Source organism: Nesoenas mayeri (genome assembly GCF_963082525.1).
Source record: "Nesoenas mayeri genome assembly, chromosome: 2".
In the NCBI taxonomy this organism is placed as follows: Eukaryota; Metazoa; Chordata; class Aves; order Columbiformes; family Columbidae; genus Nesoenas; species Nesoenas mayeri.
This window is the reverse complement of record NC_137543.1, coordinates 79,770,687-79,789,625: the sequence shown is the minus strand read 5'-3', so window position 1 is coordinate 79,789,625 and position 18,939 is coordinate 79,770,687. Positions and strand designations below refer to the sequence as shown.

The 18,939-nt window shown below is 40.4% G+C and overlaps 1 protein-coding gene across 1 annotated transcript in view; it reads left to right on the top strand.

The window, feature by feature from the left end:
• MYO10 (myosin X) overlaps positions 1 to 18,939 on the top strand; it is a gene marked incomplete at both ends in the record, with an annotated part of 159,576 nt that overhangs the window by 60,791 nt on the left and 79,846 nt on the right. Inside the window, 1 exon segment of the mRNA XM_080340369.1 lies at positions 6,654 to 6,812. Coding sequence (XP_080196495.1) covers positions 6,654 to 6,812 — 159 coding nt within the window.

Sequence of the window (18,939 nt, the reverse complement as noted above, 5' to 3'; positions counted from 1 at the left end):
AGAAGACTGAGGATGCTGATATACTGAATGCATGAACCAAGTCCTCTGGAGCTGCTGTCGAGTCATGTGGGCTGTCGTGCGTGTCACTGTGGCATTTGGGATTAACCCTGTGGGAAAACTCACATAGAGCAGCCACTGGGGCAACAACAGGAAGGCTGATGGCTTCAGCTTTTGGGTCACGCTCAGCTTTGCTTTCTGGTGTCTGTGGACTGTTTAGATGGTGTCTAGTAGCTGGTTTGCTAATATCATAGGTGTTACTGAAAAAAGTTTGGAAGTTCAGCTATATCTTATGCTGTTTGTAAACCTGTGTCCCAGACGACATCTGTACCATACCTCTTTGCTCTCTCCTTCATTATCTTAGTGAATTTTATGTTTAAACTACTGCATTTTACATTATCCCTCTGGTTATATGACTTTGAACAAATTAATTTGAGTATGTGGCGAGACTTTGCTGTTTCTGTTTTCCATGTACAAATATCAGTAGTCTCTTCTCTAATACACTGTTGTTTGCAGGATACACCTAGGACTGATAAAAACTCTTCTTATGTAGAAAAGGACAGCAGAGGGGGGTTGGTTGCTCCTTTTCTGTTACCCCTCCAAAGAAAAACCAAACCAAATCTCTTGATTTATTCATGCTGGGTGACAGGGATGTGCTGAACTGCATCACCATTCCCGAGCAACACAGGATGCAGTACGTGGCATCGGTCAGATGACACCATGTCTGGAAGGTGTTACCAGCGGTGAAGCATGTGGCCAGCCACAATGGTGGCTGCTGGTGTGGTGGGCAGTGGCCATGAGGGATGGTCCAACCTGAGGATGTGGGCATGTGTCTCATCTCCATCTGGAGGCAGCAGAGGTGGGGAGCCAGTGCCTGTTGCCACCCTTTGATCCAAATCTCAATCTTCGGATTAAAGAACAAGCCCCGAGCCTGTGCTGGTTGGGACTTGAGTCTGGGAGGAGTGAGGGATCAGGTCACTGTGTAGAAGGGGCTGTTTTAAAATGCTCACAGTACATACAGTTTTCGGTAGGTGATCTTGCATATTTTCAGAGAGCAGATTGAGTGACAATCTAGCTTGGGTCAGGGCTTCCAAGAGATGCAGACAAACCTATTTCTTTCTTTAAATAAAAATCTCGCAGCAATGGTGCAGATTCAGTCATCAGTCAAATACTGAATTGTTGATCAGGAAACTTTTAGAACATCTTCTGCCTTCCTCCTGTGCAATACTGATCATCAACATCAGACCAAAAACCCAGCTGCTTGTGAAAAGCACTCAGGGAGATTCGGTTGTGTGTTGGCTTCATGCAGACCAGAGAGCCTGAGTGTGACTTGTAGCTTTTGCAAGAAATGGGGATTGTGCGGGTTTTTTGATGTGCTTTACCTAAGCACTTAATTCAGCATTTTCCTAAACTCCCTTGACTCAGCTGTTGTGAAATCCCTTGATACCGTTTAATGACCTTATTCAAGTGGGGATTTTTGTCACTTGGCATCATGTCACAAAATGATCTGGTGAGACAGAGAAAGCATGTGTGCTCCTGTCATTGGGGGCCTACTCTGCCATTCTTTCCTGGTGTTAATAAATCGTGCTACCAATTAAATCTTTTGTTAAAATATAATTTCCATTGGATCTTGAGCGTAGGGGTAATTTGTCAGTGAAAAAAAATAATTAGACATTGTTTTGTGATATTCCCCTTAAATGGAATGCGTGAAAGACTTCTTTATTTATTCTCATGCCAGATTAATTGCACAGGATAAAAATGTCATTTTCAACATAAAGAAGCACGGAATATTAAGGTCTTCATGCTGGTGGTTTTCATGCTCTTTGAAAAGCGTTAGTGAAATTAATTTAATTGCAGTCATATGCTTCAAACTCCTGATTTGTTGGTGGGTTGTTTTCTTTATATGCTTACTGGTCAATTTAAAAGCATATATTTGTGTAAAATACTAGTTATTCCAGATCACATGGCATACAAAAATGCTTTTCTGAACTAAATATAAGGATGCAGACTCGCCTAACAAACACTTATATGTTGTGAAGTACAATATTGCACTGCTCATGCAGCAGTATTTTTGAATAGGTATGGTATTTACAAATAGGGAAAATTATATATTTGTTGGCTAAAGCCATCATTTTTCATTATGTATCTTTGACTTAGTACATGATTTAGGATTTGTTTGCTTTCCAAATAAGAGTCCCGTATGAATTTATTTATTTATTTATTTATGAATGATGCTCCACAATTTTGGAATGAAACCCCATCATGAAACGTCAACAGCTAATAACATCTTTACACAATGTTCACCTTTAATCTCAATGCATGTTGTCATAAGTTCTCCAGCTTCTCACAGCGCATTAGAGATGTCCAGCTGGCATCTTCTGCAAAAAGAAGACACTTCTTGCAGCAGCAGCTGAGGATCTGGATGATGTTTCAGTGGGTGACGTGGGAGTCTGTTGCATCCATGCAATGCAGTTGTGCCCGTGTCCTGGACGTGCTGCTGTGCTGCCAAGGACTTCCCTCTAACTTGTTTTCCCTTGATCCCATGTCCAAGGCTGTTGTTCTCATTGTGGAATGATGAATTAATTTTCTCTACTTGTCCTTCTTTCTCATCTGGGTAATGGTTTTGGGGAAGTATGAGTGTAGATCTCACTCTCAGTGTCTATGATTGGATATTGTGTCCTAAAGCAGATCTGGCAAGTGCTGTGGATAGCGCGGTTGTTGAGCAGGTGAACCATCACATTGCTGTGGTCCCCATCACAACAAGGCTGATGAATTTTACCCAGTTCAGAACAGTGGAATTGGGAGAATTCTCCTGTTTATTTCTGAACAGACATGAATCAGGACGTAGGGTCATAGCATCAAAGTTTTGAAACAGGCTGTCAAAAACACACCAGTATGGTTTATTTTTACACTTTCTGTGTGTCCCCCTATTTTTAATGTTCATTCAAATATTCCCCACCTCATTTACCCATCTCTTCAGTCTTTCTTTTGTTGCTAGACAAAGAAATCTGACTCAGCAGCATGTGATTACTTTCTTTTGGTCATATTTGCTTGCTTCTTCAAGACTGATACTAAACAGTGCTCCTTCAGCTCTTGAGTGTGGGGTCTTTCAGCAAGCTATTAAGATCTGGGTGTCTGATAGCTCCCTCCTATGTTATTTTCGATCCCCAGGGTGCCTGCTACAGCTTTTCCCTGTGTTACTCAGGGAGCTTGGTAGCATTGGTCCCCTGGCTTTTCAGGTTGCTTCCTCATCTGAGTGCCTTTTTGGCGTGTACATCGCAGCACTAGTAAATCATGGTAGGGGGACAGTCAAGCATTTTTGAAGTGTCATTCTCCTTTCTCAGTGAAATGGTCTTCACTGTTGTTTAGCTGGGTTCATTGTTTTGTCTTGTACTTCTTGAGATTGTTGTTTTTGTTGTTCTTTGCATTGCTCCTTCCTATCTCAACCTCTAATTTTCACTTCCATAATAACTCTGAGAGTTGTTATTTTGCCTGCTGTCTCTTAAGGGCTTAATTTATAGTATTCCATGTATTCAGCATGTTTGTTATCTTGAACCATTTATATCTTGAGAGGAAAGAACTTTTTGCTGAATTCTCACTTAGGCTCATCTTAAATCCTATTCCAAATTTCCTGCATGTTTTACTTGACCTTCCAGAAATGCTGTCAAGATCCTTGCAGAGGGATGCTGCTGTGGTTTGCAATGGGCTCCTCCTGAGATTCAGGAGCCAACTTATTCATCTTCCTCTCCTGCATGCTGACTCCGCAGAATGGCACTTGGTTCCTATTTCCTGAGGATTTAATCTGTAATATTTCATAACTTGACCTTCCAGTTAGTAACGATAAAGTTCAAGGTAGCTTTTTCACGTCCTTGTGCTGATAAAGGCAACAGTCAAGATGAAATTAAAAAAAGTAGGCCTTACAGGGCTTGAGCATCAGGGCTGCAAAAAACCTGTTTTAAGGAAATGAGGTCTGCACGTGTGATCCTGTTACCCTGCGTGATGGCTTTGATCTTTAGATGATTTTGACCAAGTTTTACTGTGGGTTTAGGAAATCTGAAAGATGCATGGCTCTGGTAAAAATTAACAGTGGACGAAAAGTAAATCCCTAGCATTGGGGAAGGAAGAGGCCCTCCTCCTTTTTGGTCTGGGTGGCAGTCAGTAGGAGTGGTCAGTGTGTTTTCTAGCTGGTCAACACATGGGTATATTTCTAAGTCAGCTCACAGAGCCATGTCCTCACCCAAACAAGGAGGCAGCATGTGAAAGAGCTGGAAGTCTGAGAACAACCAGCCTGAAGAAGAGGAAATAGTGGGTTTGAGTGGGAAGGATGAGTCTGCAGAGACCATCATTGATAGTCCTGCCACTCACAAGTCAATTGTCATGTTGGTTATCTTGGTGCATTTTTATTAAAATACTTAGTCGAGTTTGGAATGCTCTTCCTGCCCTACTAACCTGTGTCTCATATCAACAGAAATTACAAATATGAAGATTCTCCTCCGAGAAATTATGTTCTATTTCATGTCCATGTTCACATGAGCTCCACTCACAGGATATATACCATCCCCTTTTGGTTTCCTAATTCTCTTATTGAGTCTGTTTTTCTGTTTTAATTCCAGGCTGACACATGGCTTCTGTTAAGTTACTTACTTTCCTAGGATTTGCTCTCCTTAAATCCCGTTTATATCCAAGTCTTCCAGCTTATGGCATTCTTTGTTCTGCAGTATGATATTTGGTTTATTTTTGTCATGGTTCTTCCGCTTAGGGATTGCCATTTATTACTCTTGAAATGTAATTACTTCTAGTTCCCGCTTGCACTTTGTGTGATTAGTCTTGGGACTCCTAACACTTTTTTCAGCCCCAAAGTTGTGCTATCAATTGATGCCGCTCAAATTTGTTCTGAGATATCAGGACCACTTGCCCCTTAATCATGTACAAGTGGCTGCTTTCTCCATCCTGGCCATCCTCTCTCTGACCTGTAAAAATGCTTATCCTGTCATCTTGGTGGTTGTTTACCACAAAGTATGTCCCAAATCTCTCAGTACCTGTCTTTTTTTCACAGTTAGGGATCATGCTTTGGATGCTCTGAATCTGTAAGAACTTTCTGGTGGTTTGCTCATGTGTCCTGTTGGCATCTGGACTGCCTTCCAGCACCTGCTAGAAATCTTGTCTCCTGGATCTCTTTTCTCCCTGAGTCTTCCCCCACTTTGCTTTGTGCTGGTGCGAGTGGCAGCTGTAACAGTGGGATGGCCTGTGCCAGTGTTTGGTACACCTGTGATATGATTTTAATAAACAAATTCCATCAGGCAGTTCTCCTCTGTCAGCTAGTGGGATATCTGAGTACACAGCTTTGATTTTAAGTGCGGTCTGCATTCAGCCTCTTGCTTCTTCACCTTTTTTTTCTCACATGTCTCAGAAAGACAGACAACATCACTATTTCCTGAAAGTCTTTGCATTACTAGGATCACACGTATGTTTTTATGCTGAAATCCTTTGGAGGGTTTTCTCTTCCCACACGGACACGGCCCCATCCATCGTGCAGCACTGTGTGATCCACAGCCCGCAGCGGCAATCCCGCGGTGCTCACTAGCGCTCAGGCTGCCGTTTATTGTGCTTCTTCCGTCTGCTTTGTAAATATTATTCCAGAGGATTTTGGAAGGGTGTTTTTTAAACGTTCCATGTTATTAAAGTATTTGCGTTAACCCCATGCTTGACTTTATTACACTGAAACGAGGCCATTGGCGGGGACTAGTATTGCCTGAGTAGCGTTGGCTATGAGGTGCAGGCATATGTCTATGAGGATGAGCTGCCAAGATGTAAATTAAAAGGAAATGGGAAGCTGAATTCCAAAGCTATTGTTTTATAGTCTTTAGTGACGTTAGTATTCATAAAAGTTTAACTAGATTGAGGATGTGTACATCTGAGCATTTTTACAGAAGATACATAGAAGGGTTTTCTGACAGTGTTTAAATTGTGGCTTTTCTGAAGTTTTTACTGTCTGTTTGAAACAGGCTTCAGAAATTTGTCTCAGAAATTCATTAGTTAGAAATAGGTTTGCCCATTCATTTCCAAATATCTGCAGCACACTGAACTTGGTGTGCCGCTTACATTAGGAATAATGACCTAACCCAGTAGCCTGACCAGAGAATTTAATGGAAATATTTTACTGGATTTCAGATCAAACATACGAACATTTGCAGCCTGTTAGAGCAATAATTTTCATTTACTGTTTCGCACTGTCAAACATTTCTTTCCATAGTAATTTGAGTATAAATGGGGTTTACTGTAAGGACTGGGTTTTTGGTTGCTTTTGGATTTTTTGGGAATGATTGGTGCTTGGTTTATTTTTCTCCTGAAGGAGTCTAACAGTAGTCCAGTGTGAAATGAGATAATATTTGCCCTTAAAAAGGAAAAAACCTTGTAGTCCTCAGTGTCTTGTCAGTATGTGCTGGTTTCATATGACCCACATGTATGTATTTGGGGCTTCAGTTATTGTCAGAGAAGCTTTAGAAGAAGGTATGACTGGCAGGCTATGATATTCTACAAGTCTGCAGACTTATAAACTGGATAGGGAACATGAATGGCTACAAAAGCTCCGTTCTCAGATACAATTTTTTGAATGTGTGCCTTGATTATTATTTTCTTTGTTTCCTTTCTTTCAGGTATTCACTTATAAACAGAGCACGATCACACACCAAAAAGTAACGCCTATGCATCAAACAAGCGCGGAGAGCGTGGAAGACATGGCAGCACTCGTAGATCTCCACGAAGGCTCCATTATGCACAACTTATTCCTGCGGTATCAGCAAGATAAAATCTATGTAAGTTTCGTCTAAAATTAAGAAAAATATCCAGAGGGAATGTTTTAGAATGTGTAGGTGCTGTGTGTTTTTCAGTCTTCTGTGGTATCTCTCCTCCTCATGTTCTCCAGTTCTTTGTGGATCCACACAGAGCTGAAGCGTGCCTCATCTAGTGACTTCTCACCAACAAACGATGGAAGGAGGAGGTAGCTCAGGGCTGGCCAGGCAGTCCCTTGGAAACCTTGAAAAACTGGCTTTTTTTTTTTTAATTAACAATTGCAGAAAATAAATAATCTTTGTTTGCATCGCCTTGATAAGGCCATATACATGCTTTATTCCAAGCTTCATCTATTAACTTTGATTTCTTTGTTACTAAACCTGAACATATCTTAATGTAAAACTAAACTTTCTCTATATTTAGAAATTTCTTTATGATAGAAAGCAGAGAAGGGCACAGAGAAATTATGTTCCTTTGCACATTACCTTTAAAGTGGCTAGTACAGGGAATCCTAAATGTTCAGTTAGTTCTCTTTACGAAAGTCTGTATGTATGTTGTGTTTTTTTTTTTTCTCAAGACAAATGAACCGTTTTGCCTTTCAGAAAAATGGATAAACCAAAAATGAATTGCATATAAGAACAATCCTGCATGTGCAGGGAAGAATAGCTACTTGAGAAGAGTTTGGTTTTCTGCCAGTGTTGTTAGGTTAGACTGTAATACTCAGTGTGAGTCGAAATAAAAAAAAATGATGTTTTCTGAGTCATTAATTGTACTCCAATGGAGGACACTTCCCCCTTTTAAAAAGTGTGTGTGTAAAAGTGAGTAATTTTTTTAAGAGGCAAAGAATAGCCTTGTTCTGAAGAGACATGCCCCAGCTTATTTTTTAGCTTGTCAAGGCAAGTTTAGGGTATTCTGATACTTGGTGCTCAGTGCGGTGTACGTTTCTAGACAAACAGGTTCGTGTGCTGTAAATGATGACAGATATTCAGTTGCTGCTGAATACTCATTGCCCCTTCAGTTTTGCTAACTTTGCTGCTTACTCTTTTGAGTCTACCTCACCTTAAAAATTATTGAAAAGGAGGTCAGAAAAAAGGTGTAGTTCAAAATGCATATGGAAGCCTCTCTGCTGCCCTGTATATGTAACCGGGACCTGATGTATGAAGCATCTTCTTTTCTTCCTCCTCATTGGTACCCTAGTTTTGCTGTGCCAGTGGTAGTGTTTTAACAGGACAGGACTCCAGGAAGAGAAACCCCATGAAAAGCCAATTAAATAGCTTGAATAATTTTATGAAACTTCATAGATATATGAGCATGTGTTGTAGGAGGAGGCATTGGCATGGCAAAATGAACTGTGTCTTTTCAAGCCAAAATCTCTGAACCATATTGCATAGTTCAACAATGTTTTAATGTTAAAACAAAACAAAAAAAAAGGACTGAAAGGTGCACTAAGTTTACACTTGTTGAAGGCATACTTGCTGCTGAAGAAATTAGGTTCCTGGTTGCTCTGTTTTGAGATCAGATTAGTTCCTGTGCAGGGTAGTAGAAGCCATTGGAGTTCATGCCAGGAGCAGTCAAAACTTTCCAGATTGTATATTTGGCTTCTCTCTTTCCTCCATAAAGTCCTCTTACTTGGCCAGGAATGGCTTAATCAGTGTAGTGCACTTACTGTCTGTTGAAGCCACCTCAGCATCTTGACTTTATCTGTCCCTTGTGCATTAGGGTTAAATTGGGAAGACCGGTGCCCTTCTCCTCGCTGAGTTTAGGGGCTGATCATCCCATTGAAAGACTTCTTGCCATCACTGAATAGAAACCGTCATATAATTGCTGTGTTCTGACTTTCACCTCACAGGTCCCTCTTCACTGCATCTCCTGGTCCACACCCTGAGTGGGGGCAAAAGATATGCAAAGGTGTAGGCTGGCATGTGTGTGTAGTATTACAAATGTATTAATGTGATTCTTGAGTCTGGCAGCTTTTTGTTAGTTTTCTCAATGGCAATGAGACCAGGAAGCACCTTTGTACCCCTAATGAGGAATGTGCTTAATTAGGATGTAAGTTTTGGGGATTGCTTCTTCACACACACATAAAAATTATATGAAGCGCAAGATAATAAATTGTAGTGTAAAGTATATATAATCTCAAAAATATAGAAAAAGCAATTAAAAGGAAATGTAAACAATTACTTTCTCAGAAAGACAATTATTTATGTAATTCTTCCACTGTTAACTTGTGTGTTTGTCTGTATTTGAGGAGCTGTTTCTCCAGCAATGAACATTTAAGTAAATATCTTCAGATGTTTGAGTTCAGTTTAACCTTCCTTTACTTAATAACTTTTTTGTCACACATAATCATACATGTGTTCCTAAATTCTTCACTACTTCATAATTAATTCTATAAAGATATTTGCTATGGATGCCAAGTTATGTGAAATGTGTCAGGGATTTTGTTTGGTGCTGCCAATAACTGCAGCTATAAAGGGTCAGCAGGGGATTTTCTGTATTCCTTGCTGTTCCTTGGAGAGGAAGGAATATTGATTTAGCATACAGACTATGTTCATAGTGTGAGTGATGCCTGGCTCTGCACTTAATGAGTTGAGGCTCTTAGCTGAATCTGTGCTGTTAGCAAGAAGGTGAGAGACAGAAGTTGTTCGTGCCTATGTTCAACCATCTTTTTGTATCAGGGTCAAGTCTGTGGCATCTGCTTATGATACTTTTTATCTGAGTTTCCGTAAAAGAGCACACGCTTTCCCTTTTCGGCCTGTGGAAAGCATGGGATGTACATGCCCTTTCTTGATTACTTAAAGCAGGCCCCTGTCTGGTATTTTTTTCAGATTTCTTGATTAATACTGGTTTTATCTAAAAGTTTGCTTCTGGGCTATCACTGCTTTTGCTGTCCAGGAAGGGAGCAGAGTTAGGGTGACAGTGATCATATGGTGCAGGGGTTTTCATTGCTACTTCTTTGCCCATTTTATTCCATTAGAAACAACTTGGTATGGGAGGCCCTGCTTCTGGACATCGGCAGATGAGGTTTGACGCCCGTCTTTGAATGCTCAGATTAGCTTGTGGGCTAGGCTGGTATGTGGCAAAATATGGAAAGATAAACACCAGTGCTAAATGTGGAAGGTGCCCACATTTGAAAACAGAGCCTTTTGTGAAGGCGAAGGTGGGATTTTGCTGCCTCTGAAGCAAGGCCAGCACAGGGCAGGCAGCGTGGAGAGGGGAAGTGCTGCGGCCACCATTCTTGTCGCTGTTCAAAGGCGGGTTGTTCCCCAGGCTGTTGATCCTGGTTTACTTTTAGTTAAGTACACACTGAGGAGGAGGCTGGCTTACCCTTGGAGAGGACGCTGTAAACCACACCACGTGGCCTGCGCTGTGAGACGCACAAATTACGGTGTCTGAGCTGGCTCTGGGATGAGCCGTGGTTGTCCCGTCTCTGCGGCCAGCAGTGAGTTACCCAGGCAGGGTGGTGAATTTCAGGAGAGCAGACCAGAGGATTAGAGAGCAGCTTTTGCTGAGGTGAGAGACAGGTTGGAAATACCCGCATTATACATTGTGCAGATCAGTATAGAGGTTTTCAGCGTCAGATCCACCTTCGTTTGCGTGAGTTCAAGCAATAAACAAGTTTCAAAGCACATCTGATTAGTTTTTTCCTTTTGAATTAAGCTCTGAAGAAATGCCAGGTAGGCACGTTCCCCTTTTGAAGTGGCGATGGTTTGACGTGTGCCCATCTTGTTTATGTGGAGAACGTGTACCCGTGCCCAGAGAGGGGTGCTGCATGGGGTGGGGTGTGGTGGTCCCTCAGCCACCCTCCCCTAATGGGGAGAGTGGCATCCAGGTTGTCCAACAATTGGGTGTGGTGGTTGGGAAGGGTGAGAGAGAACATAACCTATTTTTGTTCACTCTCAAATGAGTACTGCAGCTTGCCCGCCGATAATTATAACCATCTGTTAGGTTTGTGTGCGTATGTCTAAAAACTTCTGTACCAGCCACGTAGACATGTGCTGTACCAGCCACATCCACATCAGAGGGAGGATGATGGTAGTTAGGAGCTCATTTTTGTGGCTGACTTCCTTTCTCTCTTGAGCTGAAGCAACAAACATGGAATAACTTGGATGAGAAAGCAACAGTTCTCCAATTTTTAAAAAAAGGTGTTAAACTGGAAAAGTTGTTTCTTCTCTGACAAGGTTGCTTGCAGAGCTCCTAGCCACTTTATTACACTGAATGCTCAGTTATCCGTTCTTAAAAAGTACATTCAGTTATTTATGCATCGATTTTTAAATCTATTGGTGTTTATTTACTTTAGCAACATGTTCAGCTGTAGTTTGTTAAACTTGCAGTAATTAGATAATTTATCTCTCTCGGAGTCATGAGGGTTCCCTGAGGCAACTAGTTGATGTTTGTGCAGTATTAATCAATAATCACCACTGGGTTGGTTGTTTTTTTTTTCAAAATCTGTTTGCAGACACAGACACTTTAGTATCTAGGTCAGTTGCTCTCTGTGACTTGTTTGTCTAGATTTTTGCATATTCATTTTTTTTTTCTGAGTACAGTGAAACTCATTTCAGATTTGGTGCAGTTGCTCTGTGCCATGTTAGAATGGTCACCAGGAAGTGGATGTTGCTGCATGTTATAGTGAGAAAATAGCAGGGCACGCTGAAGTCGTGGTTAATTAAGTACAGACAGACAGATGTAATTCATATGCTTTGAAAGCACTCCTGTTCAGATGTCCTCTACCACAGACACAAGTTGTAGGTGGAGGCAGAAAGAAAAAGAGAGATCAGTAGAAGACAATAGCTCCGAAGTGTTTACTTATAAAGGCAAAACCTGTCATGACTGATTTCTTAAATGGAAAAATTTGGATGCACTCCCTGCAGAAACTGAACCTAAAAAAAATGTGTATCAAGGATCCATACACCATCCTGGACAGCTCAAGATCCTTGGTCTTTGGGCTGTCATGCTCTGTGATACAAAGAAATGTGGGCTATTGGCTGAAAAAAACAAACAAGCAAACAAAAAAAAACCCCACAACTGAATACATAAATTGTGTTGTTAGTTGGTAGCATGAAATACATATAATGTACATTTAGACCAAGTCCCTTGTTATTACACTGGCTCCTAGAACTGCATTTATTCTAGTCTTGGCTGCAACCCAGCTGTGGTTGCACAGCTCCTCTCCACAGGCATTCAATGCATTAGAGGAGTCGCAAGTAACCGGTTTGCAGGATCTGCTCTGTGGCCACTAAGGAAACTGCTGTTTATCTAACTGCTTTGCTTTTACAGTAAAGAAATTTTAAAAGTGTTCTGATGAATCACAGTGTTTTCCATGCCCTCCTGTGCTACTGGAGGGATGGGGAAGATTCTCTCTACCACCTCCCTCGGTGGAGCTGCAGAGAGTAGAGAACGCCGTTGCTAAGAATTCATTACAAATGTCTATACATAGCTACTTACCTCCATAATTAGCATGTTATGCTTACACACATCAGATAGTGTTTTCAAAATGTAGCTCAAAGTGAGTTCCTGTCTCTGAGCATTAATTATAGCTTCCATTTCACATCTGTTACTAGAGAGCAGCAGACAAAGATCTATATAAACACAGCAGGCTTTTAATTGGAAATCTAGTGGAATTTATTTCTGGTGATTGATGTTCCTAAAGGATGGTCAGTTAAATAGATCAACAATTGTCTGCCAAAGGTCGATTATAATTATTTTTTATTTGTTTTTCTTTTTTTAATACATGCTAGAGGAAGAACACAGCTGTAATGGTTTGAGAAGTAAACAAATACCATCCATCGTTTAACCAGCTTTGTTTCTGAATTCCTCCATGCTGCAGAGCTTGTGGGACTGCTGATAATAATGACAATGACAACAACAATAACAGATGTTTGTGTGAACCTTGTCTTCACAACTGAAAACATTGGGAATTTTAAAGGTGCATATTTTTAGATCTTAGCAAATATGTCAGGCTGAGGTGTTGTGATCAACATGATAACATTAAAAAGGGAACTTGTCAGAAAGGTCCGCCTAATTGAGTACGCTATAATTTATGCAATGGTTACACAAATACATACATTTTTATTATGGTTTACAGCACATTAGGTACTTGTTGGTATCCTGCTGTGTGTATATGCTGCAGTAGGGATCTTACCCTCTGTCATCAGGAGGCTGTTTCAGTGAGACAGCTGGGGAAGCAGAGGAGGTCAAAGCTTTGTTAAAACATGAAATATATTGCTCTTTCTGTCTGCTTTGTGCCAATATTTTTCTTCTAACTTAGTTGGCTGGTAGGAGAATAAATAATACATGCAGGATCAACGGGGTCAATTCCTATTGACTTCCATGAGTTTTGGATGATACTCAAGCCCTACTTAATGATAACTTCATATCGTAAATTTCAAAGTAGAAATCTGTCACCTTATACAGGTTTTGTCATTCGTGATGGGATATGTTGCAAATATCTTCTCATATCCGAAGGCTTGTTTTCATGCTATTTTCTCCACACCTTTATTGACTGTCACTGCTAACGTGGTGTACTGAGAATAGAAAGTAGACCATCTTGCAGAATCCAAAGGAAAATTTCTCAGTCACTTGTGATAGTGCCAACAAGAGCTTAGTGCCATTCAGTCAGAGATTTTGCAAATTATGCTGAACTCTTCTGTGTGCGCATTTGCCTTGCTTGCAGGTGAGCTTTGGCTTCTTTCTGTAAGGTCTGTTGCTCCCAGGCCTGGAAAGGCATTGAAAGGAGGGCAGGAATTTGGACTCTGAAACTTAAGCCGCTTGTCTGTCACCAGCACGTTTTCTTTATGTGAGTTAGGCTTTGACTGTAAAGCGAGCTGCACAAAATTTACTGCTTGTGCTACAACGGCCAACTGCCTTTTTCACATATTCCAGCAGCTTAACGCTAGAAAGGCCACAAACAATCCATTTAAGTTAAGAATTAATTAAATTACTTTTATAGCTATTGTCTACCTGTGTAAATGATTCATAGCCAGATTGTTACTTTTATATGAAAAGATGTAGTCCATTTCTCTCAAGCAGTTTCAGCGCTTTTCTTTTGATGCCCATCAGTTTTTCCTTTTAAAAGCAAACTAAGTCCAAAAGTTCAATTTAACACATTTTTGACTGCTAATGCTATTTGCCATCTTAGTGCTGATTTCTAGATCCATGACCATTTGGCAACAGTTTGGTGCCATCCAACAAACTATCTGGTATAGACTTAGATTTCAGTTATTCTGCTTTTGATTTCCTTTTTCATGCTCTGCTAAAGTTTGATTCCTGCTCTCCTCCTAAAAAAAGGCCTTTCTATAGAAGAGGTCTTAAAACATTAAAGGACCACAGACATTACGAAAATCTGGACATTAGCATGTAAAATACAGGCAGAATGAAACAAATCTCCAAAGCTTTATATTAAAACTATTTCTCCAGTCTTCCAGAGACAGTGCATTTTGGTATATCATCTAGCAGCATTTTTGTTTGCTGAAAAGCCCCTTCATCTTCCTGAGATTAATCTATAGGAAGGAAGAAGACTATTTTTTTTCTTTTCCTTGCTGGAGGGTGAATTAGACCTTCAGACAGCTTTGAAAGACTCATTTGAGCATCGTACAATAACAAAGCAGGAAGAACTAGTGTGTGGCCACAGGCCATTTGGAATGAAGCGATGAGCCCTGAGGTCTGTGCTCTTTCTGGGGCCTTTTCTGATTTGAGCTCTAGATGCCCTGGTTGGAGTTAAGCTGTGCACTTGTGCAGACAGATTGCTACGGTCTGATGTGCAAACCTATTTTGCACATAGGTTGCATAGATTGCAGCCCATGAAAATAACAAAAATCAATGTCTCATTCTGATCGATTGTGGTTTTTTGTTCGGGAGGTCACCTCCTCTCTCCACTTGGCAGTGGTAAAGAGAGATACTTTTCCATAACACTTAATATAAACAGTCTATGCACAAAAAATCATTATCCTGACATCCAGCAGATAGGACTGCTACATGGTAGTGATTGTATTGTATTAGTCAGCAAAGAAAAGCAATAAGAACAAGGAGACTTGGTCCTTTTTATACAGGAGAAAACATGCCAAAAGCCTGTGAAATTCTTAAATAAGGAAGGATGTCTATCTGCCATCAATATTATTGTCGGTTGTTTTGGTTTTTACCTTTGGCTGTAACAATGCTCTTTTATCAGCTTTTCTTTATATTAGTTTCATATTTCCTAACTGAATCTTTTTTTGGAGATTCCGGATAACACTTGTGGAGTTTCCTTCTACATGGAACAGTCCGTTTAGTAGGAGAAAATGAATGGGAAAATAAGATGGAATTAAACTATGAGTGTATCTCTTAACCCATGGAGAGCTCTTAGTTATGTGCAGGTTCTTCACCATCTCTGGGCCTTCTGTGGAGTTAAGCTGAAAGATGTGACTGCCTGTGTGCACTGAGTATTTCCATTGGCAGCTAAGGTGACCAAACCCCAGTTTTTAACCCTTAAGAAGTAGACAGATACTAGAAGAAGGACACTATGGATGTGCAAGGCTGAAGCTGTAGAGAGTGGAAGGATTCACTTAGTTTAGAAGTTAAGGTAGCTGGGTTGCAAAGCGCCATTTTTTTCATGAAGAAGCAGAATAGTGTTTGCCTTTGGAGGGGCTTAGAACATGATGGTGTTGCTTAATACTCTTACACCAAGGGAAGCTTAAGGTCACATTAGTTGAGTTGAAAGGTGAACATAACAGATGAGGATGAATCTAATAGGGCATGCTGTTGCCCAACAGTTGCCTATAATCGTGTGAAATCACGTATTTAAAAAACAATCAAATATTTGCCTTGGGTCTAAGCTGTGCTCAGCACAGGAAGGGCAAAGGCCACCAGGGCCATAGTTGGTAGAAGTGAGTGCTACAGCTTACATCTTAGGCTGAAGCACGTGGGAAAGTGCAGCTAAGCAGTGTGAACGTGCCTGAGAAAATGCTTTTCAAAAACAACGACAAGGAGAACATTAAGCACAAGGGCCTCAGATGCAGGGTAGCTGCCTGTTGGTACTTGATCTTCTCAGTGACATTCTCTGTTGTATTCTGGTTCCCTTCTAAAGGTCCTCTGCTGTGGATGCTAATGCTTGCATTTGTTGTGTGGCCAGTGTGTTTACAAACAGCTCATAAAATCATGTAATCATAGAATCTTTGTGGTTGAAAAAGACCTTTAAGATCATTGAGTCCTACCGCTAGCCTAGCACTGTCAGGTCTGCTTCTAAACCATGTCCCTAAGAACCTCATCTACACATCTTTTAAACACCTCCAGGGATGGTGACTCCACCATATCTCTGGGCAGCCTGTTTCAGTGCTTCACAGCCCTTTCCATGAAGAAATTTTTCCTAATGTCCAATCTAAACCTTCCCTGGTACAACTTGGGGCCATTTCCTCTTGTCCTATCACTTGTTATGTGGGAAAAGAGACTGATACTCTCCTCACTACACCTTGAGGAGAAATAAAGAACAATTTACGGGTCACAATGGTGTGTGCATTGACAAGGAACACAGAGAGAAAGAAAATCAAAGCTGATGTAAATTTGGGCGTTTGGGGAACCTGCCATGAGTCACCAAATTTGATGAGAGCTGCAGAAGCCCAAGCATGTAGGGATGATTACAGAGTATGACATTACCATCTTAGAAATGGCTTGATTGGTCAAAAACATCTAAACTTGTAGTTTAGTACTTCACTTTGATTACGGTTTTCAAGAAAGGAGCTTGGCTTCAGACATTTTAGTTTATAATTTAGAGACAGAACTAGATTCTGTCCCACTGAAATTATCATGGGACTAGCTGAAAGATGTGGTATACTTACCACAGAGAGGATAAATCAAGGTCCTACCAAGAACAAGGGCATTAATTATCATCCTGTTTATGGCATACTCTTGCCTCTTCTGCTGCTGCCCCTAAAGAGCATGCCAAAATATGGCACAGCCATCTTTTCTCCTTTTTATGCTGATGTGTATCTGGTGGTTGATTTTTGCCTCAGAATAAGCTCAGTCATGATTATGGTCAATCCCATCACTTGAGAGAACTGGGAGCAACAGAGGCTGTATCTGCAGTGTGTAGCAAACTCTTCTGTTCCTCGGTTTTGCATCTTGAAACCTTGAAATTTGATGTTGAAAGCTTAAACTTTGACAGCTATTGTTTGGTCTTTCAAGTGTTGTCTGCCTCTGCATGTTCTGTGAAGGCACTGGTACTGTAATTTGGTAACGTTATTGTAGCTGTAATGATTTAAAGGTAGGAGACACACAAGTTCTGTGGAACAGTAGTAAAAATATTTTCCCATACATTGCTTAAAAGTGACATGTAAGTGTAGCTTTTTAGTTGGCTAGTTGCACTGCAGTTCTATTTGAAGTTTCCTACATATTGAGGGTAAGCCCAGAAAGTAGTACATGCTGAATAAATTGTCAGGTTGATACTAATACCCCTACATTTCACGCACAGAATCAGTTCCTTAAGTGACTCCAGGAAAATTGGGCATTGCTCAAAAACAACCCAGACACATAATTTTTGAGGCATCTGTAAACATGCTTTTGTTTCTGTCATGAGAGAGGTTTTTCTTGTCCTAAAGCAGAAAATCTTGAAAGTGCTCTTAAGAGAGTTGTGCAAAGTGCGGTTTCTCAATGGTCATGTAAATACATGTAACATAACATCTCAGGTTGCTGGATATGCAGCAAACCTGAAAGGATGTACCCTAAAAGCATCTGTGAATGGGAAAAAATGGGAGAGCAAGGTGGTCCTGATATATTTAGTATGTTTGTTTTATGGGATTAATGAAGTGACCTTGCATTAGGGCAGTTTCCTTTTTGTTGCCTTCTCTGTGTAGAGTCCAAAAGCCTCTTCTATATGGGAGAGAAAGATATTTCAAACTATATGTACTTAATCTGTTGCAAACCTGTTTCTTGTAATTTTAAGCTATATTGACAAAGTGTAGTTTAACCAATAAATGTTTTGACAGGATTTACTTTTTTCTGGCATCAAACAAGAGTAAACTGATTGTGTCTTCCTTAAAAAAAAAAATAAATAAAAAGCCTCTCAGACTGCTCTGACCACTGAAAGTTTTTCCAGAGTGTTTCTGTGGGTATCAGAAATCTTTGTGAGCTCTTGAACCTTGTTAAAGAACTAATTGTTTTTGAGTATTTGAAGTAGTCTGGGGTGATTTCAGACATGAGGTTCAAAGCTGATTGCTATCAGAAGACAACAAGCGAAACAAAAAGAGCATTTTGAGAACTGGTGAAAAATCTCTTCCTTTCTAAAGTACGTCTTTCATTTTGACTCTTGCTATGCCATCATCTTACTGAGTGTCTAGCTGAGAAGACAGGATTTGAACTTCTAATTTTGAAAGTCCTCTTAGAGGATCAACGAACAATCTTGTTTCCTCTTTTTATGCTAAAAGCAGAGGCAGGAGTGTTTGTGTTTTGTGACCAAAAGTGTTTGGAGAGATTCACTATCAATGTAAAAATTCAGTAAAAATATAACAGTGTGAAAGGAGCCCAACCTTTTAATATGGTAATCAAAGTGCTGCACTGGGACTCCAGCTGAATAACTCAACTTTCATTTATTCTTGAGTTTGAATAAATACATTAGCAGTGATCTGATAACAAGTTGTTGCTGGTTTAGTTTGTAACAAAGTAATTCATAAGTTTGTGTGTGGTTCTATCTGAAGTGTTGATTTGGTTGCATAACAAAAAGTGAACTCTCCTGTTCATTGCCAGGTATTTAATAAAAGTCAGGCTCGTGATACGAGCTCTACACAGGATTTCTCTGAGATACCCCTCAAACTATTTCAGCTGGAAATCTTCGCAAATCCTGTCTGCATGCCAGTGCTCTGGCAGATGTATGAGCATTTTTCCTATTCATAACTGCTTTGGAGTCCTTTCATTAAAACAATTAGCGACTGTGAGAATCCAATTAGAAACTGCAAAGAACAATGAGAAAATGTAATTTGCTCTCTTTAAAGCAAAGTGGAGGTGACATTCTCACATGAAAATACATTTCCTGAAATTTCGTCCAAACTGTTGCCTGGTGGTGTGAGCATAATAAAGTAATTTAGAGGTCCTACTTCTGACTCTTAGCTGCTTTGATTTGCCACATGATGATGCCTGGTGCAGAAAAAGTGTTCAGGAGACCATGCCCATCACTGAACAGCCCTG